The sequence below is a fragment of the Panicum virgatum genome, chromosome 1N, assembly GCF_016808335.1.
Source record: "Panicum virgatum strain AP13 chromosome 1N, P.virgatum_v5, whole genome shotgun sequence".
NCBI classification, from domain to species: domain Eukaryota; kingdom Viridiplantae; phylum Streptophyta; class Magnoliopsida; order Poales; family Poaceae; genus Panicum; species Panicum virgatum.
Genome location: NC_053145.1, coordinates 5,641,826 through 5,668,055, shown reverse-complemented (window position 1 = coordinate 5,668,055; position 26,230 = coordinate 5,641,826). Strand labels below are relative to the sequence as shown.

The window sequence follows — 26,230 nt, the reverse complement described above, 5'->3', positions numbered from 1 at the left end:
TCTCAAAAAATTACACCGGTCCCTGAAAAGGTTTTGCAAATAGACTCCATTTAGTACTCCATGCAGACATTCGTTTTTTGTGTAAACTTGATTAGACAGTTTACCAAACACGGCCATGTTTTTTTTACCGCGCAACGGCTCGAAGAGAGACAGTGTTATTTTGATATTAGCACGTAACGGCTCTTCGGTGAATCTGAGCAGTAAAGACATGTAGCACGGTGCACTTAGGCTAAATCTCCGCTGGTTTAACCAGGTCTCGCAGAAGTTCAGTACTGATATCAGTCGTTACAAAAGCTGCACACAACGGTAAAAAAATGAATTGCAAAGCGAATTTCTCACGTTCATACGCACGCAGCCGCCGCCAAATTCCCAACGGATCCAGCGGGGCACCACGTCAGCAGGGCCCCACCCCCGCTGCCCCGGCCCCCAGTTCCATTCAATGTGCCGTGAGAATAAAAATGACGAGGTCCCGGAAAGCCACAAGCCTATTCCCCTTTTCTCCCCGGGCTTTTTGCCCACAAATCCCAACCCCTTTCTCTCTCTCTCTCAAGAAAAATAGAAAGAAATTCTCTCTCTCTCTTCCTCTCCTTTCCGGCTTTCCCCTTCACCGCTGCTCACCAGTCAGCACTGGCACACAGTACCCACTCTCTCTCTCTCACTACCTTTTCACGCCCGTTGCCTCCCCCAGTCCCCCCTCTCTCCACCCCCTTTCTCTCACTTCGCCGCCACTCCCAGACTCTCTCTCTCTTCCTCCTCTCTCTCCACTCCTCACAGCTAGATTCTAGAAGCCAACAAAAACAGACGGGAGCAGAGCGCAGAGGGGGAGAATCGTGCTCCGGAAAAGCAAGCCTCAGTATCCACTTCCGCTCCCCTTCTCTCTCTAGATCTACGCAAGCCGCCTCGGTTTCCGCGATCGCTGCGGCTGCTCGTCCGTCCGCGCCGGCGGGGCGGCTGAAGCTCCCGTGCTGCTCCGCGGAGCTGGCGCGGCGCTGTTAGCTGCTCTCCACGAGCGAGCGATGGGGGCGGGGGGCGGCGCCCGGCGCTTCCGGCCCGGGGCTCCGGTGCTCGTCCTGCTGCTGATCGCCGCCGCGGCATTGCCGCGCCGCGCGCTCGCGGTCACCGACGCCGCCGACGGTAATGTGCCCTGCTTCGCTCTGCTCGCCTCCCTCAAGTCGGTCGAGCTTTGCTTGCTTACTGTTCGTGCGGTGATGATTGGAGTTTGCTGTTCCGGAGGAGGATGAGATTTCATCCGTGTACTGGCATGAGAACTCCGGGGGGATTGGTTTGGTGCTGTACTATTGCACTGGGGATTGGGGTGGGTGGTGAGAAATGAGGATTGGTTTGTTTGCGCTGGCTGGTTGAACCATCTTGGTACTGTGGTGCGGATTCACGGCGTACTGGTTTTCGTACCCGAGGGGTTGATGGTGCCGTTGAATTCGTGCTTGCCAGGCTGTGGAAGCAACCGAAGTGATGATATGCGGCAATTGGGATGTGCTTTTCGCTCTGGGGATTGAGAGCGATGTTTATGGTCCTGGTGGGAGTTGGTGCCATCAGCTTCGTATTTATCAATTTAGCAGCATTCGTGGATAGCAATGGGGAAGGGGCACGGCTGCTCCCTGCAGACTCGGTGGCTGTTGAAATTAGTGCATGATAAATAGACGGATGACTTTGATGTTGCTCGGTGTACATCATCGGAACTTTGATATTGGTTGACCTTACAGTCTCAGTGGTTTGTAAGTGTTACGTAACACAGATTGAGGGCAGAGTGGCAGAGGGCTGGGTGCCTGGGTGAATGTGAAACAGCTAGATGACTGTGTGCTCAGTACTTGTTTTATACAGAGGAACTAGTGAGGTGACCCGCGCATTTGTGCGGCTAGTATTGATATTCTAGATATATTTTGCATTTTTTATCTAATTATTATTCATAAATTTAAATCTTTCTCATCACATGCTACTCGTTTCAGTAATCAAGAGTGCTTCTCTACTGCTAGTGCAGTGGTGACTCCTTTTGCCTACATATTTCTTTGTCAGTGATGTGGCCGCATGACAAGCACACAACTCTAATCCTGTCACGACTGCCTATCTCCTCGATCTTAGCTACTACCATTCGTTGTAGTAGTAGTAATATGTTTCTTATCTGTCAGCCCTTGCAGTAATGCTGCCCACTGCTCAGTTCAACTGACTCAGTTGTTCTTTTGCTAGCTTCCCTACTTTATGATCCTCTTGGTCGTCTGTTGCTACTATGCTTAATTATGTCATTTGTTGCATGGCACCATGCCTCCGTGGCCTAGTTTCTGTTGGAGAACAGTCGATCCAAGTTTTTTTTATTTTTGGAAGCCAACAAATCTCCATAGTGCAGAGCACAAGATTTCGCTCAGAATTTCAGCAACCTATATTCATGTTCAAGACTGATGAGCTTACTATACCAATCATGACCTGATCGATATTGTCCTGGTTTCCTGATCTGCTTGTGGTGTTAATTTTTTTGTTTGAACTTGTGGTGTTAATTGTGAGGTGCAGTAGTGTCTTGTATAAATATCGACAACAAACTTTTGGAGGGTGGTAGTCTAATATAGTGCAAAGGCTAGAATTATCTTGTTTATTTTGACTAATAATAATATAATCGTGAAGGTGCATTTGGAATTTTGGTAATATAATAAGATATATGTATGGTAGAATATGTTAATTGTTTGTGTAGAATAGGTATGCACGATATGTAGCTTGATATGCAAAACGATGGATATGTTTATATTTATAAATAGAAATATATTTTAATGGCACTGGTGGAAAATTTATAAACATGTATATGGATATTTTAGGCTAATTTTTTGTAATGGCAGTGGTGGGTAATTTTAATTTTTCTTTTTTCCTCCTATTAACGTGGGAATTTCTAGGCCTTGAGAGCGAATGTGGAGGCTCCGTTTGTTGGCCAAATAATAAGATAATAGATGGTGGTAGAGAGTGAGTACTAGATGTAAATGACCAAATGAGTTCATGGCAATGTGCTCCATACTAGTTTTTGTGCAGTTCAGCATTCTCTGAAGTAGTTCAATTGACAGAGCGCTTTAACACATAAAGCAGATTATATAAATGCAGATTCATTTGATTATCTTAGAGTGTGTATAGTTTTGTATTAGAATAGCTGTAATTGTGCTTTCCATGTATACTGCGATTCCTTTTGTATGAGGTGGGGTGACATTTTATATATATGTATATATAGCCAATAGGCTTTGTATACAAGGTCGGGAGTCACAGTATACATGGAAAACACACTTACAGCTATATCTAATAGTTTGGTGTGGTTGCATATTTAGGTTAGTGTTCGTTCTGTCACAAATACCTTCTCTTTTACTTACATGCAGTTTCTGCTATAAATGGACTTTATGTTGCACTTGGATCACCAAAGCTGCCTGGATGGTCTGCGAGTGGTGGAGATCCCTGTGGTGAGGATTGGCAGGGCGTCACATGTACCGGCTCAAGTATAACCTCAATGTACGCTAGTTATTCTATATGACACCTTTTGCCAGCAATACCTTTATATTTTGTTCTTTTATTAACGCATTGTTTGCAGAGTTTTTAATGCTGCGAATTTGGGAGGACAGCTAGGCAGCCTGGGGAACTTCACTTCAATAACTGAAATGTAAGGGCATGATCTTTGCAATTTTCATGCTCATGGTTGATGGCTTATATTGTATTGTTTCAACAGGCGAACAGGGAACATTTTATATACTGCTATAAGTTATGTTGTACTCGTATTCTGATCGAGCTTTGTGGTTTTTACTTTCTTGTCATTGTAGAAATCTCAGCAACAATAATATTGGTGGAACCATACCAGAAGATCTACCTGTCACACTGCAAAATTTGTATGTGTTAACCTTACCCTTGAAATTTCTAAAGTTGTGATTAGATGATGGATGATTTTTGTTCCTTTCTGCTGCAGCTTTCTCTCAGATAATCAACTCACTGGAAGCATCCCAATGTCATTATCAAAACTCCAGAGCCTATCAGCCATGTAATTCCATTTTCTTATCCTTCCGAAACGGAACCTCACCTCAGTGTTTTATACTTTCATCATTGAACTGACTCAAGATCCGTCTCATTCCCAGGTCGCTGAATGGTAACCATCTAGATGGAAAATTGCCAGATGCATTTGATTCTCTAACAGGACTTGTAAATCTGTAAGAACTCGGCCCACCCCCTAGAACCCACTTATGTCTCTGGAAACTGATTGATGACATCTAGACTTTAATCACAGTGATATTTCATCCAACAACTTCAGCGGTCCATTACCACCTTCATTGGGAAGCTTGACATCACTGACTACATTGTAATTCTACAACTGTTTTGTTTTATTTTTTGCTCCCTTACCTTGTACTTAGTCTTTTGTGATCTGCTATTTCACAGGCACATGCAAGATAATCAACTAACCGGAACCCTTAATGTGTTGCAGGATCTCCCCCTCAAAGATTTGTACGTCCACATCCTCTTATCTGTTGTCAATTAACTGGTTCGCTCACTTTAGCTCATAATAATCTACAAATTAAACAGGAAACCTGCAATTATTTGGTCATTTTGCTGTTGTTTAAATAAAAAATGACTGTTTCACAGTACTATTCTTTAGGCCTATTGTGTCACCTTGAATTTCCTTGGCATAGCAATTTGGTATTCCTTAAGGCTTTCATGCTCTGGAAGTTTAGTTTACCATATAGTCATTGTAGTATAATAATAATGCACCTTTAGCATTGTTTTCCTAGTCGGGAAAGAAAAACTGCCAACAAAGTTATTTAATTCACCTTTTCTTAAGGGGGCCCTTAGCTGATATTATTGACCAGTTCTGCTTTTGGGTCCAGTTAGGACACATGTTTGTTTCTTGCCTACCAGATTTCTGCGAACAAACAACAGCATGTTCCATGAATCATATACCAACATCCTTTTCACATAATGCATCATAAAATGCTATATAATTGACCTTTAGTCAAAATCAAAATTGTGATGAAATCACCTTCTAAATAGTTCATTATTTTCAATCTTCTGTCATGATCCGATATCTGTACCTCTTTCTGATAATTTATTTACCTGGAAACAGAAATGTAGAGAATAATATGTTTTCTGGTCCAGTTCCTCCAAAACTGCTGAGCATACCAAATTTCAAGTAAGAAATTCTTCCCTTTACCTATTTCAGATTTCTTCTACATAAAACATTAGTGTTAGAAGATAATGTATGCCCTTATGGGCTGTGCTTGGGCTGGCCGTGTGCCAAGGGCACCAGGCCGCACCTGCCGTGTTGGTAGGTGCGCCGGCCCTAGGGGATAGGATAAGATTGTTGAGATAGGCAAGGATCCCTTGATTGACGGTGTTTCCACAAGTCAATCCTAGGTTACCTTGCCTATATATACGTATACCCCTGTATGACATTGCAATTAATCCATTCCAATTCCTGGCCATACTTTCTCTCAAGTAGGTCCTATCCTTTATACTTTTCGGTACTTTGATGATTGGATCAGTTACATATAATCATAAAGTGATTAACGGCTTTTTCCTACAGAAACGATGGGAACCCATTTAATACCAGCATAGCACCCTCTACTTCACCCTCTTCAACACCCTCTTCAACACCTACAAGCTCCACACCAACACAAACATCATCATCCCCTTCTTCCCCTTCAGGTCCTCCACCATCTAATACAGCCTCGAACTCCAGTGGATCTACTGCACGAGATAGCAGCTCTCCATCATCCAAGAAGCACAAGTCTTCAACTCTGAGAACTGTTGGATATGTTCTTCTTGCCATTGTGCTATTCATAGTTATAGTGCTGCTGGTAATATTTTGCTTGTCCAAGTACCAAGAGAGACAAGAGAGACGTGATTATTCCACAAGTCAATTAGGGGGGATGAGACAGAGGGTTGAGGAGCCAAAAGTCAAGCAAGCTTCAGTGCAATCAAGAGATGATACCAAAAAAGGTCAAAATTCATTTGTGATTTTGAAATGTATTTTCGTGTTTTCTTCTGTTGTTTTCATATCATGATACATGATTTTTAATTTTCATTAACAGGTTCAGCTGAAAATCCAGATAGAAAGAAGCCTCGTGAAATAAATTTAACAGTACCAGGTATATATGCTTGCAAGTTGCAAATCTGACCAATCAGTTCTCTATTACTTGATGTTGTTTTACTGTCAAAGTATAGATGCATATAATAATTATAAACTGTTGGCAGCTGCCCTTGAGAAGCCTCCTGAAAAGAGAAAAGAGCATGTAATTAATTTGGAGCGAACAGAATCGGAGATCTTTGCTACAGCACCTCCACCACCTCCACCTCCACCTCCACCTCCGCCAACTCCGCCTCTGACTCCGCCACCGCTGCCGCCAATGCCTTCACCACCATCACCCCCTCGTGTTGAAAAAGTAACCGTAAATCCCATTGTCAGGCCAGAAAAAAGAGTTAGCACTCCGCCAAGGACTGATCCCTCAACATCTGCAACATCCTTTTCTGTTGCATCACTTCAGCAATATACAAATAGCTTCGAAGAGCAAAATTTGATAAGGGAGAGTAGGTTGGGAAAAGTGTATCTGGCAGAACTTCCTGGAGGCAAAGTATGTATCAAGTATTTCTTCTTTTACTCAGGGGTTGATTTATACTGAAATATAAGATGATCTTCTTTTGTCCTATGCAGTTACTGGAAGTTATGAAGATTGACAATGCTAATGGAAGAATACCAGTAGAGGACTTTCTAGAGCTGGTTGCTCGTATATCAGATATTAGACACCCTAACATTCTCGAGCTTGTTGGATACTGTGCTGAGTATGGACAGCGGCTACTTGTCTATAACCACTACAGTAGAAAAACACTACATGATGTACTGCATGAAGGGGAGGAGATAGATGATGCACTATCATGGAATGCTCGCCTCCAGGTTGCTCTTCATGCAGCAAAGGCGTTAGAGTAAGCTTTATCAACTTAAATATTATATTCATGACCTTATGTGTGTTTGACTTCACACATCAAGAAATGGCCAGTCAAAATCCTCATATTTACTAATTACACTTTTCTTGCAGGTATCTCCATGACACCTGTGAACCTCCAGTAGTGCACCAGAATTTTGAACCAGCAAACGTGCTCCTTGACAATAGATGCTCAGTACGTGTCGCTGAATGCGGACTGGCAGAATTGATGTTGTCAGGTTCTGTTACACAGGTAATCTCTTCTGTCTAATGTAGATCTGGTGATTGCAATGCATCAGCTTTGTCTTTATCATACATTCATACTATAAATTATGACTGAAACACATGAATTCATGGACCACATATTACAACTTCATGGTGCATGAGCGTTCTTGCATACCATCCAAACGTGGAGAATATTGATGCATGTGTAGCTTGCAGCTCCAAAACAGTGAAAGCTATTATGTCTAGTCGGTGATTTCCTTCCAAACTTTCATACCTTTGCCACATTTTAACTACTGTATGCCATGATCTGTTGGAGCTTGGAAGAAATACTTGACGTATCCACAGGTCTAGATTATTTGGTGATCATGCTTCTTTACTTCTTTTGATATGAATACAAAATTCCTTATAATAATATTCCTTTTGATCTCAGCTATCAGGTCGCATGCGAGCTCTACTCAATTATGAAGCACCTGAAATCCAAGAATCTGGGCCTTTTACTAACAGAAGTGATGTCTACAGTTTTGGTGTTGTGATGCTAGAACTTCTCACAGGCCGTAAACCATATGACAGGTCAGAGTCACTGAATCTTTTAATCAGGAGTCTTTTGCGATTCTCCCAAAAGGATGTCTGAATTAACTATCTCATTCCACTACTTCTTTATGTTTGATATGCAGTTCTCGCCCACGTGCTGAACAACATCTTGTAAGATGGGCTGATTCTCAGCTTCATGACATTGAGTCCATATCAAAGATGGTCGATCCTGCTATTCGAGAAGAGTGTTCCGACATACTGTTGTCACGTTTTGCAGACATCATCAGTCGATGTATTCAGGTAATTCTAAGCCTCTATTTTCTTAAGCTAATACAGAATAATGTATGTGCTGCTTCCGTAGCACATCTTTCAGATTTTAAATTCTCAGATTTCCATTCCAAGCTTTTTATTTAGGGCAGAGCCATCATAATCAATCAGGTTAACTTGCAGCAGTTTACTCGTACTAGAATTAATCATACTATGAAGGTCAGAAGCATCTTTAAGTCATGTGTCAATTTAGTCTGTTACATATATATGGCTGCGTGAATCGGTTTGTTGCAGAGGCCGTGACTTTGTCCATATAATAAACTCTACTGCATGCATCTGTTTTGTACTTTTCGATATTTCGTCATGTTCAGATGAGGTATTTGTTTATCTATTCGCTATTGCATTCCAGTTGTATTCAACTCTTTTTTCTAAGAACACCAAGCTGGGATGAGTTTAAGGATCTTTTTTTTTGAACACGCAGGAGAGCTGCGTATCTTTATATTAAGAGAAAAAGAATAATCCAAATACAAAGAAACATCCCACACCTTGGACTAGAGTGAGTAATGTAAAGATCTAGGATAAAAAACTATTACATAAAAACATGAAACATAGGACCAGACCACAACTCGACCATCTACTAGGCCTGCACCACACCCAAGGGATGAATTTAAGGATCATGTTACTGATCTCAAATTTCATTTTGCAGAAGGAACCAGAGTTCAGGCCGGCAATGTCTGACATCGTCCAAGACCTAACTAGGATTGTAGGTGCTACTGGTGAGGGTTCGGAGTGATAAATCAAGGAAGAACAGCAAGGCCAGCCAGTGAAGACGCTCAGTGAATACATCTTGAGCACATTGGTGTGACACACCCTATCAGAATTTGTACTGGCGAGATTATCAGCTGTACATGCCATTTTGGAGCCTCACTTCTGGAAAGGTGGTAGACTGGTAGTTATAGTAGTATGGTACAACCAGAGAGGAGGTGTGGTTTCGCATTGTTGCCGAGCAGATTACTGTGCTCCGCAAGACATGATAATTCCACTTGTAGGCAGTATCTCTTGTAACTAATTCTATTTTTTATTACTTTATTACACCATAGCTAGTTATGTTGAATATGATGCTTTTAGCATGTCTTGAACCTCACCTTTCTCTGGAAGAAAAAAAAATTGGCTTTGCTAACTCCATATGGTTGTTGATCTTAGAAACCTACTGTTAGATAAATTCTTTAGAGGCAAAGGCAATTGAACTTGCTCACTTGACATCGAATCTTTCAAAAAAAAAGACATGGTCATGGTGTCTTCTGCATTCTGCCGACCTGGACATGCAATTTCTCCTCCTTGAAGCAAAAGTACCTTTATTAGGTATGTCTCTTTCCTTCCTGTTAATTCTTCAAGACTTGAAATAAAATATGTCTGTGCTCAATCATGCTGAGTGGCATTACATAAACTTTTGTATTGATCTTTTCTTTATTGATAGATCTATGTTTGATCTGTCATGGTGGCTTGTAGTATATACTGTCATTTTACAGTTGATTTAGCGATTTTTGTTAAATGTTCTGGACTTCTGGCCATGCAACAATTTGGATTGCCTTCTTTTTTTCCTTTTCTTCTCTTTCCAGCTTACTCTGGTAACAGCAAAGTTGATTCTAGTACCAGAAGTTTATAACGCTTTGATTTTTGTATGCATGAGCGAATGAAGAACCAAAAAAATTATATGATAAAACTGCCAAAGCATTGCCCTTCTTCCTGTATTGTTCAGGAAATGTCTGGGTGATCAAGCTTATTTTTTCACTTTGGAGGAGTTATGAGCCCCAGGCATTGTTGCTTTCAGGTTACTTTTTCTAGGAAGATGACTTATTTGAACTTTGAACACGATTTAGATTGATCTGTGCACTACACAACCGTGCAAATTCAAAATTTCCGCAAGGACAGTGACAAGTGCCCATCTGTTTGGCCACTGGAGAGGCTAATTGCCGTTTGGGCCCAAGAGTCAAGAACTGTACCTGGTTTTGGGGAGCAGTTTACCATGCCATGATGCTGGTTGCAATTGGGCAAGTAGTGTAAATGTGCAATGCACGCACCATTTTGTGAGGCTGGCGAGAGTTCTCAGGCAGAAGCTCTGCCAAGTGCCATATCCCCTCGCTTTCTCGCCATCTAAACCTCAGCCAGGAAAATTAGAGTTGGAGTACAATATTGTTTCTCTAGTGGTCCATATTTTTATCAGGATGCCTGACACGGCCTCTTCCTGTGTCATGTGTGCTGGTCCACATCTATCACATTATCCTGTGGTTGCCGTCGAAATGAATTAGGATACATTGAACAGTTCCCATCAGAAAAGTATCCGATCATATACATTCAATTCTTGTCCAAAATGTAACTAAATTTGCAATAAACCAAATGGTACCCTGATTCTTGTGTATCGAAGTTTTCAGTTTCCTAACACTGAATCTGCTTGTTGTATGAGCTCACCTTTCGCTATCATTAACATATCTTTGTGCATCACACTTGGTTGCCGGATATTGGGAACCTGATCCTGCATATCTTCGGTGCGATTTCGCAGGACGGCAGGAGCCACTTTCAGTTTCAGCTGTGGCGTCGATGGAGCTTCCTCCCGGTTTTGGTTCATGATGGTTTGCCGATACGGTAAGCACAGGAAGCTCCATGCCGAAAGTTACGTGGAACGGCATGCGAATCTCTGATCCACAGACCGACCTGTCGCCCCCGTTGCTGCACCAGTGGAGGGCTCCTGTTCTCACCATGCTTGCACTGCATGCATCCCCCATGAAACCTGTCGCTGTGGGGGCGAGCAGTGCATTGAATCGGGCGATGCAGAAATCTGAAAACTCCTTGCCGGCTCCTTCTTGTGGCTGGTTTTGGGTGGCTGGTTTTCCCAGGCTATGTGTGGCCCTGTTCGCGAGGTCAAGCCCTGGCAAGTGTTCTTTTTTTTTTTTGAATTTATCTGGATGGTTGCTATGGAAGATGTATCTGGCGCAAGACCACCAACCAATACATTCCTGACTTGTCGAGCTGACCGGGATTGGAATTGAGGATCCTTTTTAAAAGAAATTATAAGGACTTGGACGTTCAAACTAGCACTGGATCCACAGAATACTATGTGCCATTGCATGACAAAAAAAATTTAGAGGCAGCAAGATACGTGAGACTTCCGAGTTCAGAAAACAAAAGGCAGGGGAAATTTGTGTGTACCTCGTACAGTCGTATGTCTACCCAATCAGCTAGATTTTTTTGGCAGAAGGTTCCGATCATTTTGGAGACGCGAAACAGAGGGAAAGAGCAGGCGGGGAAAAAAGGAAGGAGAGGTAAGCCACACGGACCGTTCAAAGAAGAGAAAAGTCCATTTTACCCCCCTGAAGTGGTCTACGAGTTTGAAAACCCCCCTGAATTCCAAAACCAGGAATGTTTCATACCTGAACTTTTCAAACCGGGCAAAACACCCCCCCTCAGGCCAGTTTGCAGTGGTTTTGACTCAAGTCGTCGGCCACGTCACCTGTTTGGTCCACGTCAGCCCTGCCACGTCAATGAGTAATGGGCCGGCCCAAATTAAACACCCCCTCCCCCCGTTCTCCTGCCCAACGCCGCCACATCCGTCCTCTCCCGTCCCAGGTGCTCCCTTCCCCGGACAGTGCTGCCGCCTCCCTCGTCGCCCGACACCGGCGGCATTGACCGCCGCCGGCCATCCTCCACCGACACCACCTCCCTTCTCTCCCGACAGCGCCGCCTCCCTCCTCTCCCGCCACCGCCGTCGGTCATGCAGATCTGAGGAGCTCAAATCTCGGCAACGCATCCGTTGAGATAAGGGGATGCATCCTTCCTGTGATTCAGTTCCGCAAATCCGCTTGGAGTAGAACCGGTAGAATGAGTTTTTGCTGAGTAGGAGCTTTGATTTTGTTGTAGGCACTCGCGGAATGGATGCACTAGACAACCTTCCTGTTCAATTTCATTTTCTTGGCGAATTCATCAATGATGGGAAGCAAGTGCAGTATGTTGGTGGGTCAGAAGCATTATCATACATCGAACGTGATAAGATTTCATTGCCGGAGCTAATAGGACATGTGAGAGACCACTGTCAGCTTGAGTTTGGGTCATTGCTGCATCGGTTGTTTCCTGGTAAAGAGCTGAGCAATGGACTGCGGGTTTTGGTTGATGATAAGGCCTGTCAGTACATGTTTGATAGTGTCACAGATGGTGGTGTAGCTGAAGTATATGTGGAGCATATTCGGGCAGTTGAAATGGAGGTTGACACTCAAGAGGTTGAAGGCAGCGATGATGAAGTGGAGGTAGTTGGGAGCAGGAAGTATGGGAGTTCAAGTGGTGATGGTTCTTCTTGGGGCAATACAACATGTAACAAGAACTTTTCTTTGATAGAGCAAGCAAACCAAGTTTGTTCTGCCAGCACTATGAGTCAGGCAATTCAAGTTGAAGGCAACAGTTCAGATGATAGTGATTACATACCTGGTGATGACAGTGCTTCTGAAGTTGATGAGGAAGCAGCAGAAATTATGAAGAAGTTCAAGGAGTTCAAGAGGAAGTGCAAGGCTGGAGAAATAGCAAGATTAGATGATGTTATTTGCTCAGGAAATTTTCATTCACATAGTATTGAACAAGATGAGGATGGCTATGGCACTGCATATGAAGACAGTAGTGATGAGGAGGATGATTCATTCACAGAGGATTCAGACGGTGAAGTTGTGAGGCACAATGATGGTCTCCCTGTTTACAAGGACAAAGGGTCAAGATCAGTTTTGAGTTTGGGCATGAAGTTTGCAAATAAGAGAGACTTCAAGGAGGCTATCAGAAAACATGCTTTGGATCAAAGGAAAGTCATAAACTTTGTGAAAGATGAAGGTTACATGTGATTGGAGCAACTGCCCTTGGGTGTGCTTGTTATCAACACACTCTAGAACAGACAGCTGGCAGATAAGCACTTTTGTAGATGAGCATAACTGTCCATCTAGAAGGGATAACAAGTTAGTAACTGCTAGAAGGATAGCTGCCAAGTATGAGAACATGTTAAGAGCCAACCCTCAATGGAGTTTGCAGCACCTTAAGGCAACTGTGCAAGAAGAGATGTTTGCCGATGTAAGCATGTCTAAAGTGAAGAGAGCCAAGGCAATAGTCCTAGAAAAGATATTCAGAAGCACAAAGGGTGAATATGCCAGACTTTATGACTACCAATTGGAATTGCTGAGGAGCAACCCAGGTAGCACTGTGATTGTGAAGGTTGAAAATCCTGGTGCAGTTTTCCAGAGATTCTATGTTTGCCTTGATGCACTGAAGAGAGGATTTTTGGCAGGGTGTAGGAAGGTGATTGGTCTGGATGGATGTTTTTTCAAGGGCTGCACAAATGGGGAGCTTCTGTGCGCTTTGGGAAGAGATGGCAACAACCAAATGTATCCTATTGCATGGGCAGTTGTAGAGAAGGAGACAAATGAGTCATGGGATTGGTTTTGTGATATTTTCTTTAGAGATGTAAAAATTGGTGATGGTTTAGGATGGGTCATCATTTCAGATCTGCAGAAGGGCATACTAAATGCTGTTGCAAAATGGGCGCCAAATGCATAGCACAGAAATTGTGCTAGACATGTGTATGCTAACTGGAGAAAGAAATTTAAGGAGTACCAAAAAAATGGTGGATGTGTGCCAAGTCTTCTAGCATGCCACTGTTCAATTATGCAAGAGCAAGGCTGGCCCAGAGTACTCCAGAAGGTGCAAGAGCTCTATTGCAGTCAGGACCAGAACACTATTGCAGAGCTTACTTTCAGTTTGGCTCAAACTGTGATTCAATTGACAACAATATCTGTGAGTCTTTCAACAAGTGGATTATAGATGCTAGATTCCTCCCTATCATTAGCATGCTAGAGGCAATTAGGTGCAAAGTGATGGTTAGGATCCAACAACAAAGAGATGCATCAGAAAAGTGGACTAGAAGAATTTGCCCCAACATCAGCAAGAAATTGAAATTCTACATCACTCTGTCTGGAAATTGTCATGCCATAGCTAATGGAAGAGATGCCTATGAAGTGAAGTACTTTGATAATAGATTTGTTGTCAACTTGGTGGACAGAACATGTTCTTGCAGATACTGGCAGTTGTCGGGCCTACCATGCCCCATGCAATAGCTTGCATATTTTTCAAGACTAACTGCTTGGATGAATATGTTGCTGGTTGCTACTCCATTGAACACTTCCAGAGAACATATGAGCACTGCTTGCAGCCACTAGAGGGTATGACTGCATGGCCACAATCTAATCTGCCCAAGTCTAATCCACCTGGCTATGTCAAGATGCCTGGTAGGCCCAAAAAATCATGAAAAAGAGAGTACGGGGAGAAGCCAAAGAGAACTAAAATGTCCAAGGCTGGTGGAAAAATTAGGTGCAGTAAGTGCAAAAGCACAGGTCATAATACCACAACATGTGACAGAAGGCATGGTAGGAATTCATAGCCAGCTCCAAATGCAGCAAGGCATGATGCAAGTTCACCTCCAGCACAACATGCTGCGACTTCACCCCCAGCACATAATGCCTTGGTTATAGTTCATGATTCGCAGCAGAGTGGAATAAAATCTAAAAAAAGGAAGTCTACCTCCATTTCAATTTCAACCAAGAAAAGTAGTCAGAGCTCACGGCTAAGAACTTCTCAAGACAACAGCATCATGACCCATGTAAGCTACTAGTCCACTACCATGTTCATGTCATGCGTACTATTTGTTGACTAACATGTGAAAAATTGTGACAGGATATGGGTGTTGGCTCAACTGCTAAAGCTAATGTTCACACCAAGAAAGGAGGATCTGGTACAATCAACCTGGAGGCCCATGTGTCAACATCTCAGGCTTCTTCTAAGGTTCATGTTACTGTCACATCTGGATCGGCTAGTGCTCAAGTCAGTGCTCATGAACCACCAAGGAAAAAGCTAACTCCAAGAAGGCCAAAAAAAATCCCACAGCTACCCTCTTCATCTGCAATTTGAAGACCAAACAACTGTCATGTATCTGTGTTCACCTGATGACATTTTGTGTGTTTGTTTAAGCCAAACTGATGGCATATTGTTGTGTCTACTTAAGCCAAACTGATGGCATATTGTTGCATCTGTTAAACTGATGGCATGTTGCTATCTGTTATTAGCGTGTACTCTGAGCAGAACCTTGTGTCAGGTTGCTATCTGTTAAACTGAATTCATGTTGCCTATGTGTTGAACTGAATGTATGTTGCCTATGTGTTCAACTGAATGTGTTATGCAAAGAAATCATTCCATATCAATGGGAGCAGAGGGAGGCTGGTGCGGGAGCAGAGGGAGGCGGCAGCGTCGAGCAAGAGAACGGGGGAAGGGGGTGTTTAATTTGGGCCTGCCCATTACTCGTTGACGTGGCAGGGCTGACGTGGACCAAACAGGTGACGTGGCCGATGACTTGAGTCAAAACCACTGCAAACTGGCCTGAGGGGGGTGTTTTGCCCAGTTTGAAAAGTTCAGGTACGAAACATTCCTGGTTTTGGAATTCAGGGGGGTTTTCAAACTCGTAGACCACTTCAGGGGGTAAAATGGACTTTTCTCTTCAAAGAAAGCAAAAGATCTCTGGCACGAGAGAGGCTGCTGACAGGCTGTACTTGTACGTAGTGCGCCACTGTAGCTGCAGAAACGCGAGGGTATAATTGACACTTCCGCTGCCCCGTGCACGTGCGCATAAACCGGGGCCATAGGATGGCGATCGCTGGCGACCTCGCTGTACCGGGCAGACGACGAACAGGTGGAGGAGATCGAGCACCAATCGCGTCGCGGCCTCCAACGGCGCGCCGTCCCGGGACCGGGACCCGTCACCGACTTGCCCGGCTACGCGCTCGTCTCCAAGCCAGCCGCTGCGCCGAGACCCGAGAGCAACGAACGTGGCGGGCGCCCACGGCCTGACCGGACGAGTACCCGTCGGCGTCGTAGAAGATTGGGGTGTGTCCCCGGCCGATGTGCTTCTCGGTGCGTTTTCTCTGCGGCTCTTGTCAAAGCCTTTGGGCAATGAAGCTTCTTCCGGTTCTGGTTTGCTTGTCGTTTGTCCCTGGCTCAGAAGGTCTCGGCGTTTGCGGAGGTGCGCCATGGCGATGGACGGCGAGCTTAGGCAGCACAAAGGTTCCCATGAGCTTCATTGTAATTTTTATGTTTTCTAGGGTCTTTTGTGTAAGTTGGTATGGACATCTGTCCCTTCTGTACACCTCTAGAAGGTGTCTGTATCTGTGCTGGACTTGTTCACTGGTGTAATGCAGGTCACTTGCTATAAAAAAAAGGTGGGCGGCTGACTCGGAAGTCTCACCTCTCACGGTGGTGGACGGCCGCCTCACCAGCCCGGCACGCCGCCGGAGATATTTGTGGCGGCGGGCGGCGGCGCCACGAGCGGGACTCCCGGATCACCACACGCGGGCGCGCGGGGACCCCGGGGGCCGGGGCCGAGGGGTAGCGCTGCGCTGGTGCCTGGTGGCGTGATCTGATGCGCGGGCCGCGGCGGCCACACGTTACGGTAACGGCGCGAGCGGTGGCGCCGGGATCACCGGGCGGTCGCGCGGGTGGCTGGGTTCGCTTCCGCTTGCGCCCGACCCGGGCGGGCTGGTGGGCGGCTCGCGGGACAACTTGCTTGTGGATGGCTATGGCTCGGGCCTCGGGTGCACGGGGAAGCCGTGATCCACGTAGCGGGGGGTACGCGCGCGCACGTACTCCCTCCGTACCCAAAAGATTTGATGTTTAGGATATGATTGCGGTAACCAAGGAGTGATGATGATAAGGGGGGAGTACGACGACGTGTAATGTGCCATTTGGTTGTCAGCTTTTGGTTTGAACTATAAAAGGAAAAAAATAATCTACAATTTGAAATGAAGAGAAAAGTTATTTTTCAGTGGTGTATCAGAATGCCTAAATCCCTTCTATCTCCCCGGATCTAAATGACCCTTGCGTTTCTCTTGTGTTTGGTGGAGGGAGCATATAGTTTCCCTGTAAAAATATATAGGTAAAATTGTTTTGATTTTCAAAAAAGTGAAAAGAAAGACAATCTCGGCCGGTAGCCTACCAGCTTTACCGACCCTCTCCCTGATTTTTTTTTAGAGAAGAATGTTCTGCCGCTCCTGGACAAGTAACTGGCAGCAACACCTTCTACTTGGCTAGCTTATTTCCTAGATACACCTTCTACTAGGCTCCATCTAGCTAGATAGTTAGAACCATCAGCAGTTAGACACTATTTCGCCATCTGACTTTTGATCGGCGTGTCCCAATCAAACCACGGGAATCTATCAACTAATTCCTGTCTTTTTCTTAAAAAAAAAGAGAATCCGCTGCTTTTGGCGTATGGTAGTAGAGCAGGGCACGCACGGAGCCTCGTGCAGGCTAGCGAGCCACGTCATGCATGCTTCGATCTCCAAAAGCCCGGTGGGTGACCACGCGACACGCCACAAGGCCGGGGCATACCATTGTCCAGGACTTGAACGAGTCGACCACATGGTTTGGCTGTTGCATTACGGTGATTAGCTCGAGATTATTGTCCACAATTTTACCAGTACATATCATGTTGGTTTGAGAGTTGGGCCAGGGGGTCATGCTGGGGCCACCACGACGACCACACGGTCGCCGTGCCCAACACTCGCGGCGCGCCATTGGCTGGTCGATCTCCATGGTGTCCACTGTCGATCGCCATGCCTTCCTAGCAGCGGCAGCAGCTACCTTCCCTTCACGCTGTGTTTATTTGGGCTTTTAGGCAACTTTTCAGTAAAAAAAAGCAAAAAATTCAAACAAACAACAAACTTCTTGTGCAGTTCAGCGCTAGCTTTTAGGCAACTCCTTAATTCGGCTTATTTTTGCTCTTCTTTACCATGCATGGCGTGCGTAAACTGGTTAGCTACTAGAGGAAGGACAAGTCACTAATCACTACGGCATGACATGGATCGTACCACAAACTGCTGGTTCTCCCAATCTCTTCAGGACGACTTTGTGACAGTAAAATGATGAGGCAGAGCTGAACTGACAGAACTGCTTGTTGCATATATATTCTCCCTGTAATAAATTGCTCGTGGAAGTTTTCTAGATCGATCATCATCCAACCTAAAATGGGAAGAGACGACTACCCCAATTAAGAAACCATCGTACCATCATCAGCTACCCGATCAGCTCTATCCAGAAAGAAGCATGACCACGCATGATCAAAAGGAGATAGAGATCACTTTTTTTTTCTTAAAAAAGGGTCGAGATTAGCTAGATGTAACACATGATGAAGCCGAGCGCGTGATGATCTCACGGCTAATAATAGCGTTTTCTAAGCAATAATTCAGGAGGCTAGTAGAGGGGGATCGGAGGCAATAATACAGGAGGAGATTCCCAAATGGGATAGGTTTTAGAAAGAAACCGAAAGGAAGTGGGGAGAGCTGGGCATGGCAGGCCTTCCAGAAGAGGCTCTCGGCTCTCGCCCTGCCTGGCTGCTGGGGCCTCGGAGTTGGACGAGGTTTTGTGGACGGGGATCGATCGACGATCGCTGCCTGCCTCCCCCAACCAACGGCTCCTGTGTGCCCCTCACCTTCAACTGGGTTAAACCCTGGCCGCTTATCAATTCGGCAGTACTACTAATCTATTCGACGACGGGTCATTTCAGGCGCAACGAGCCCGCAAAACGGCTGAGGGTGTGTTTAGTTGGTGAAAAAGTTTGGGTTTGGCTAATATAGCGCATTTCGTTGTTATTTGATAATTAATATCTAATTATAGATTAATTAGCGTCATTAGATTCATCTCGTAGAAATCAGTTAGACTATGTAATTAGTTATTTTTTTCAACTGCATTTATTGCTCCATGCATGTATTCAAAAATTCGACGTGATGGGTACGGAAACTTTTTTTAGGAACTAAACGCTCCCTGAATATCAAACTCCAAGTGCCATGGGAAAAGCAACACCTGACTGAATGCCGGTCTGTTGGCCGCTCGCAAGTGGCGGTTTCTTTTATGGTCTCTCGATCAGAACGAGGGATCAAGGGAACGGGCGGTTAGTTTTTTCTTTTGACACAAACGAGCGGTTAATTGGAACGGAGTTGGATTAGCTAGAGATGCAGCTCGAGATTGTACTTTTCGTGCCGTCAGGTCGCAAATCTTCACCCACACCTGCGTGCGGATACCATGGTAAAACAGTCAAAACATTCCGATTCTTCCGCTGAAATATCGCTCCACGGCCGGCGGTGAGCACGACGCGCACGGTCCCGGACGGAGACCACGAAGAAGCGTTAGCTAGCGTTCAACCTCCGGCTCACCGGCCGGACGCCCAAAACTAACCACACCATCATTCTTTCCTTCCCGGTTTCCCCATGAGAAAATTGACTATTTGACACCAGAAAAGATGAGGTTTGCTCATTTGGCATCCAAAATTCAAAACTTGCCTATATGTCTCCAACTGAAAATTTTGTTGCCTACTTGACACTCCGCTTGCTTCTGTTAGATTCCACCGTTAGACGCATGGACCACACAATGCGAAATGACCAATATGCCCTTCTGCAACACGTGAAGACAGAGAGGAGGCCGGCGCCGTGCCTCCTCACGGCCTCCGCGGTCGTTGGCCGCCGCCGCCTCCTCGACGCCCCCCCTGCTCCGGCCCTCCTCTAGCGGCGCCGCCTCCGGAGCACCTCGGCCTGCTCCCCTGCTCCCTGCTCCCTCCACGACGGGGCGAGCTCGCGGCAGACGCGAGGCGGCCCGGGCCCTGCGTGGCGGGACTGTGGCGAGGCGGATGCGCGTCAGGGTCGGGGCGAGCTCACGGCGGGGCGGACGCGCAGCGGCGCGGCAGAGTGAGCTCGCTTCCCTATTCCCTCTGCTCCGCAAGGCCTCGCCGTGCTTGCCCTCCCTGTGCCGCTCTGCCGTGGGTGTAGCACGGCCGCTGCCGCTGTCACCGCCGGCGCCGGCGCCGTGCGAGGCGATGCACCTGTTGCTTTTGACCCGGCCGAACGGGTTCTTCCTCCACGGCCTGAGGTGGCCATGGCTGTGGGCTTGCTCCTGGACTCCCCTTGCCGCTCCAGAACGCTCTTGCCATCTTGGTTCCCCACCTTGGTAGAGAATATCATCTTGAGGAGATAGGCTTTGGACGCCTTGAGCTTGAGGCCGAGGTTGAGCTGCCGCATGAACTTGAGCTTTCTGGACCATGGCTTCCTCTCCCCGGCCGCCGCCACCACCGCCGCGGCGGCTTCCGCCAAGCCGGCCATGTACTCCTGGAAGTACTCCTCGATGTTGAGCTCCCCGCTGACGTAGCACGAGTTGGCCGGCGACGCATTGCACGACTCGTACGGCGTCACGGGCGCGGTGCTGAAGCCGCCGCCGAGGGCGCCCCTGAAGCGGCGGGCCTCGTCGTCACGGCCGTCGAGGAGCTCCTCCACCATCTGGATGCGCGGCGGGAAGTGCAGCGGCAGCAGCTTCCCCTCGTAGAAGAGCTCGTTCGCCGGTGACGCCAGCGGCTCCCCCCACGCCAACAGAGAGAGGAGAAAAGAAGAGAGACTGACGTGTGGGCCGTCCGGGATTCTAACGGTGATGGCTAACAGAAGATCACGGTGGTGTCAAATAGGTAAAGAAAAATGAATTTAGAGACATATCAGTAAGAAATGAATATCACTCCCTCCTTCCTCGTTTGTTAGGCGCACGGAGGGGGAGCCCAGAGACCAAGGCATATACGTCGAACCAGCCATGTCGCAGCCTCGTTGCTGGTTCCCCACATACGCCCGGCAGCCTCGTCGCTTCGATTCTCGACAACAACAACTGTGCTATTTTTTCTCTTGCCAAAATCTTTCCCAACAGTTCGCGCCATAACAGATCAAATTTCCCCAGACACAAACGTGCTTGACCTTGGATTGTTTGCAGCCACACAGGCATTGTTCCATAGGAGTGGCATGCCAAAAACCATTGATGAAATTGTGAATAAGGTTCAAGCAGCTTATTGGAATTTTCCAGTTGGCAAGTCAAATAGAGTATTCCTCACTCTTCAAGGTTGCTTACAGGAGATACTCAAAGAAAAAGGAGGGCAACATTATCCTGTGCCTCACATGAAGAAGGCAAAGTTGGAGAGATTAGGAACGCTGCCGAAGACTTTTGTCATGTGATCCAACGATTGTTCAAGAAGCAATTGATTTTCTAGCCTCTGTCTGATCTTGTTTAGTCAACTTTGAAATCTCTGAATCTTAATCGATTATGTAAGCTGTGAATTTTGTAATCCCTAAATTTTAATGAAATTATCATTTGCATCCCGCTATGACTTACTCGCATGAAAGCTTACATTAGTCACACACATCCTTGACATAATAGTACCATGCATATTTCCGGACGGGGTACAGTTCCATGCATATTGTAAACATGGATGCTAAGATTGTTTCATCAACCTAAACATGAAATCCTAAGATTCTTAACACACAGGTAGCATCTTCTACATTGTCATTTGCCAATATGTCTAAATCATCTTTCATGGTTGCACCTCGGCGGATTGCATCCTGTGCAAATGCAGCTTCACGTACGTCGCTTGTGTGGGCACCGAAGTAGGAAGGGATCAAGAGCGGCCCCATTATCCTGAAAGCGGACGACCTCGTTGCCGGCGGAGCGGATGACCTCGTTGCCGGCGGAGCAGACGACCTCGCCGCCATCGTCGGAGTGGACAACCTCGTTACCGGCGGAGCGGACGACCTCACCGCCATCAGCGGAGCAGACGACCTCGTTGCCGGCGGAGCGGACGATCTCGCCGCCTTGGTCGGAGACGACGATATCGTTGCCGGCGGCAGGAGCGCTAGCCATGGGAAGAAAAGAGAAAGAGCAAGATGGAACGGAGAAGAGAGATAGGTCCATTTTTATTCCTGTCCGCTGGACTGTTCGGCTTCCACGATTTAATTCACGACATGTACCGAGGTCGGAGGAGTCATGAGAGGGTGCGCCCTATATTGAAAAAAAAGCAGAAAACGTTGTGACGCCTAACAATCGAGGAAGGAGGGAGTATGTGTTAAATAGGCAAGATTCATTTTTTTTGGTGTCAAATTGACAATTTTGTCTTCCCCCTTCTCTCCACCAACGAAGCGAGCGCGCGAGTCACAGACGAAAAGTCCAACCGCGACTCCGTTTCGGACATGTGGTGGCCGCTGGGTGAGCTCCACCTGCAGCGCACGCGGTCAGGTCGCCGACTAGCCTAGCCTAGCCGTCGAGTCGAGCCGCCGACCCACCAATGCCACCAGCCGCAGCTGGTGTGTGCGGCCCGGCCCGGGGCGGGGCCCCTTTAAATACCGGCCATACGCGCGCCCAGAGCTTCGAAACACCCCCATCCGGCTCCAGCCTCCTTCCGAGCGCGCGGACCGCGCCCACGGTTTCCAAATTCCACCACCCCGTCTCCATCGCCTCAAACTCCCCCGCCACTTGCACCGGCCGCTTTCCCCGAAGCTCCAACCGCCTCGCTGGCCCGGCCGCCCTCCCGCGGGGACATCTATATAGCCGCGTGTCCTTCGCTCCGCCGCTCCGGGGAGGTGAGGTGATCACCAATCCATCGTCATCATTCATCCGGTGCTCGACACAGCCGTTGCGTGCGGAGGTCTTGGGCGGCGACGAAGAGACCGGAGAGAGGAAGCAGCAGGAAGAGACGGACACAGATCAGGGAATGGGCGGCGCCGGCACGGCGGGGAAGCGCAGCGCGCGGTGCGAGCTCTGCGGGGGCGCGGCGGCGGTGCACTGCGCCGCGGACTCGGCGTTCCTCTGCCTGCGCTGCGACGCCAAGGTGCACGGCGCCAATTTCCTGGCGTCCAGGCACCTGAGGCGCCGCCTGCGCCCGGGCGCGCCCGCCGGCTCGGCGTCCTCGGCGTCGTCCGCGTCGAGCGGCTCCTGCGTGTCCACCACGGCCGACTCCGCGGGGTCCGCGGCCGCCGCGCCCGCGCCGGCCCGGAAGCGGCGGGCGCGCGCGGAGGCGGTGCTGGAAGGGTGGGCCGGGCGGATGGGCTTCGCGGCGGGGCCTGCGCGCCGGCGCGCGGCCGGGGCCGCGGGCGCGCTCCGGGCGCTGGGCCGCAGCGTAGCCGCCGCCCGCGTCCCGCTCCGCGTCGCGATGGCCGCGGCGCTCTGGGCCGAGATCACGTCCGCCCCGGCCGCGTGCAAGGGAGCGGAGGCCGCGCTGCTCCGGCGGCTGGAGGCCGCGGCGCACGTGCCGGCGAGGCTGGTGCTCACCGTGGCGTCGTGGATGGCGCGCGCGGCGAGCCACCGTGCGCCGCCGCCGCCGCCGCCGCCGCCCGCCGAGGCCGACGACGAGGAGGGCTGGGCCGAGTGCTCCTGACCAACCGGGCCTCCCCACCGCTCATCCGCTGCTGCTGGTGCTGCACTGTACGAGCTGCCGCGCTGAGCCAGCGAGCGCCCAGAGATGGGCTGGGGCGTAGCAGCAAGCATCGTGTGGGCAACGTTCGTTTGTTCTTTTCCTCCCCTAATTAACTACTAGTATTTGATTTGTAAGGATGGGCCCAGCAAAATCTTGTGGTTAGGAGGGCTAAGAAGGTGAGGCCGTGGGAGTGTAACTATGTAAGGCTGGTTAACAAAAGGCTACTAGTATTTGATTTGTTTTTTTTAGAGCAACTGGAGGAGTATTTGAGCTGATTCGGTTACTCTCATGTGGTCTGGAAGGACGCTGTGGTGGGGCCAGGCCATGGCCGGATATTTTGTTTGTCTAATCGCGTGACCAATGCGCACGCGTGGGCGTTGTTAGCCGGGGCTAAGAACCACATGTGGACCGTGTGTGCTAGCTTCCAGAGGGATGCTCTCATCTCATCCATTGGTTTTTTAAAGAGAGAAAAACGTCGCTGCCGTTTGCCATCCAGGAGGTCTCGCCGACCGTCCACCCCCCCCCCCCCCCCCCCCCCTCCCCTGCCGCTCGTTCTGAGGTGGTAGTGGTTGCAGGCTTGCAGCGAGACCCAACGCCAGAGCAGCAGGAGCGGCCAGCCGGGCGCGCGCCCGCCACTCGTTCGCCCCCGAGATGCCGAGCCGTGACGGCCGGGACGCGTCGGCGTCCGTGCACTGGTGGGCGTGGGCTGCGTCCCCGGCCGCAAGGCGCCCGCGGCCGCCGGCCGGGAGCGCCGCGGCGCACGACCCGAGGACGCGGGGATCGCGTCGACGACCTGCCATCGCGCGTGCGCGTGCGTGCGTGGCCAGACCGGCGGAGTCACGCCCCGTGTGCGGCAGACGGCGGCTTGACTCGGTTCGGCCTGCGTCGTCGTCCTCCGGCCACACAACAGCAGCCCACGGATGGTTACAGCCTCTTTTTTATTTTTATATTTTTCAAAAATATTTTTTACAGAAATATATTTTCGATTTCACAATTTACAATTTTATACTCCTACCGCCCAGTAGGGGGGCGGCAGGGGGCCTGCCGCCCGGCAGGTGAGCGGCAGGGACTTATATATAAATAAAAATAATTTTTATTTGCGCGAAGGCCCTTGGCGGCAGGCTCCCCCTCCCCGCAAAATTGCAGCAGTGGGCCATTAGATGTGGTTTTAGATATTTTGGATACAAATAAAAATCATTAGTAAAGTACATGAATATGAAAAGTATAAGTTATCAATTCATACACATACGCAAATGGGAACGAAATAGGTGATGCATAAGAACGAAATAAGTATAACATGACGACATGTGCATAACAAAAATACAGAAACAGCTAGAAGCACCTCCTAACCACCCCGGCCACCCCGGCCATGTCGACCTCTTTTACGCTGAGCGTGGATGTAGTCTGTAGAGTATGTGTGTCGCTTTGGAGGCCCTACGTCTCTACCTGGACATCCGGTGGCCACAGGTGTCTGGAAGGTAGGATCGGCCTGCTGGTTAGGTGTAGAAAATAACCGACTCCAATCTTCGAAGTTCGCCTCAAAAGTATCCTGTGTGGGCCCTATACAGTAGCAATTAAGATATCTTAATCATCGTCTTATAAGTCATATATTTGGGTACATATTCATCATACGTACCTGTTGGTGGTGGATACGAAGAAGAACCCATATCAGGAAGCTGGTGGTGCGATCCTATAAACCGTTCAAATTATTTAAAATATTCATAGAAATAAGAAGAACATGATAAATTCGGGCTACGGATGAGGTATTTACCTTGCGTTCCTTCTGCTGTCGCCGTAGGGTAATACGAAGAAGGTCCCGCATCATATAACTGTTGTGATCCTATATGTAAATACAAAAGGAATTAGACTTCATACCACAATTAATTGAAATTAAGATATGGACTATATGTCTACCGAAAGGTCGGGGTGGTGCCTGTGTTGGTTGAAATGACATCCCTGCAGCTGGTGCCATGGTACTAAACTGAGTCCCTCCATGAGGTTGATAAGCTGGGTGTGCATCACCTGTATGGACTGAGAATTAATTGTTGGCTTCAAAGTAGGAAATCAGTGGGAACCAAATGAGGGGGGAGGGGGGAGAGAAGACTTTTATACAGTGCGGGGGAGCCTGCCGCCCGGCAGGGGGGCGGTAGGCTCCCGCCAAGGCCTCCGCGCAAATAAAAATTATTTTTATTTATATATAAGTCCTTGCCGCCCCTCTGCCGGACGGTAGGGGTATAAAACTGTAATTTGTGAAATCAAAAATATATTTCTGTAAAAAATGTTTTTGAAAAATAAAAAAATAAAAAAGACGCGATGGTTACATACCGCTCAAACTTGGCCCAAGTTCATTTTCGGCCGTTAACGTGTGTGCGTCTCACCCCTTTTTTATTGTTTCTCAAATTGTCTTCTAATAACTCAGCTTATATTTCTCTTGTTCCCAAGTTCCCTCGTTGAACTACGTTTTCTTATTTTCTATGTATCAATCAACTAATTATTCATCTTTATCATTTATCTTTCGATTATAGTCTTGGAGTAGTGGGAGGATGCAAAAGATATAACCAAAAATAATAATAATAAAACTAATAAGACGTGATATACCTGAAATACAATATGTAGTACAACAACTATGCAAGTGCGTGCAAATTAGTCCAAGAACTAGTAAACTGATCAATCCAATACAAGAACTTGACACTTTGGTGCGCATACAGTCCAAATCCCGCCACGTCACGTATTTGTCCGCAGTGGATGATGAGGTGGCAGGGTGGTATCAGCTTGGCTCGCGGAAACATTGGCTCGGCACGACTCAGCCCGGCTTGATAGACATCGTGCAACAAAGGGATCCCATGTAGGGTTTGTGGCAACAAAAATATAGTTTCACGTCGGAACTTGCCGCAGCCGCCGGCGATCGGAACTCGCCGCTGCCGCTGGT

The 26,230-nt window shown here is 47.8% G+C and overlaps 2 protein-coding genes across 2 annotated transcripts; both read left to right on the top strand.

The window, feature by feature from the left end:
* Nucleotides 1–634: 634 nt before the first annotated feature.
* Nucleotides 635–9,149, top strand: LOC120654794 (protein STRUBBELIG-RECEPTOR FAMILY 3-like). The gene is made up of 17 exons (XM_039932448.1): nucleotides 635–1,134; nucleotides 3,363–3,492; nucleotides 3,572–3,640; nucleotides 3,798–3,863; nucleotides 3,941–4,012; nucleotides 4,107–4,178; nucleotides 4,256–4,327; nucleotides 4,405–4,470; nucleotides 5,087–5,152; nucleotides 5,546–5,961; nucleotides 6,054–6,110; nucleotides 6,217–6,593; nucleotides 6,674–6,942; nucleotides 7,056–7,194; nucleotides 7,597–7,736; nucleotides 7,841–7,997; nucleotides 8,671–9,149. The coding sequence occupies exons 1-17, from the start codon at nucleotides 1,017–1,019 to the stop codon at nucleotides 8,755–8,757; spliced, it is 2,373 nt and encodes a 790-aa protein (XP_039788382.1). The 5' UTR covers nucleotides 635–1,016; the 3' UTR covers nucleotides 8,758–9,149.
* A 13,138-nt stretch (nucleotides 9,150–22,287) lies between these two features.
* LOC120654805 (B-box zinc finger protein 32-like) lies at nucleotides 22,288–23,584 on the top strand. Its single transcript, XM_039932468.1, has one exon. It carries the CDS (start codon nucleotides 22,600–22,602, stop codon nucleotides 23,260–23,262), a length of 663 nt encoding a protein of 220 aa, XP_039788402.1. The 5' UTR covers nucleotides 22,288–22,599; the 3' UTR covers nucleotides 23,263–23,584.
* The last annotated feature ends 2,646 nt before the right edge of the window (nucleotides 23,585–26,230 follow it).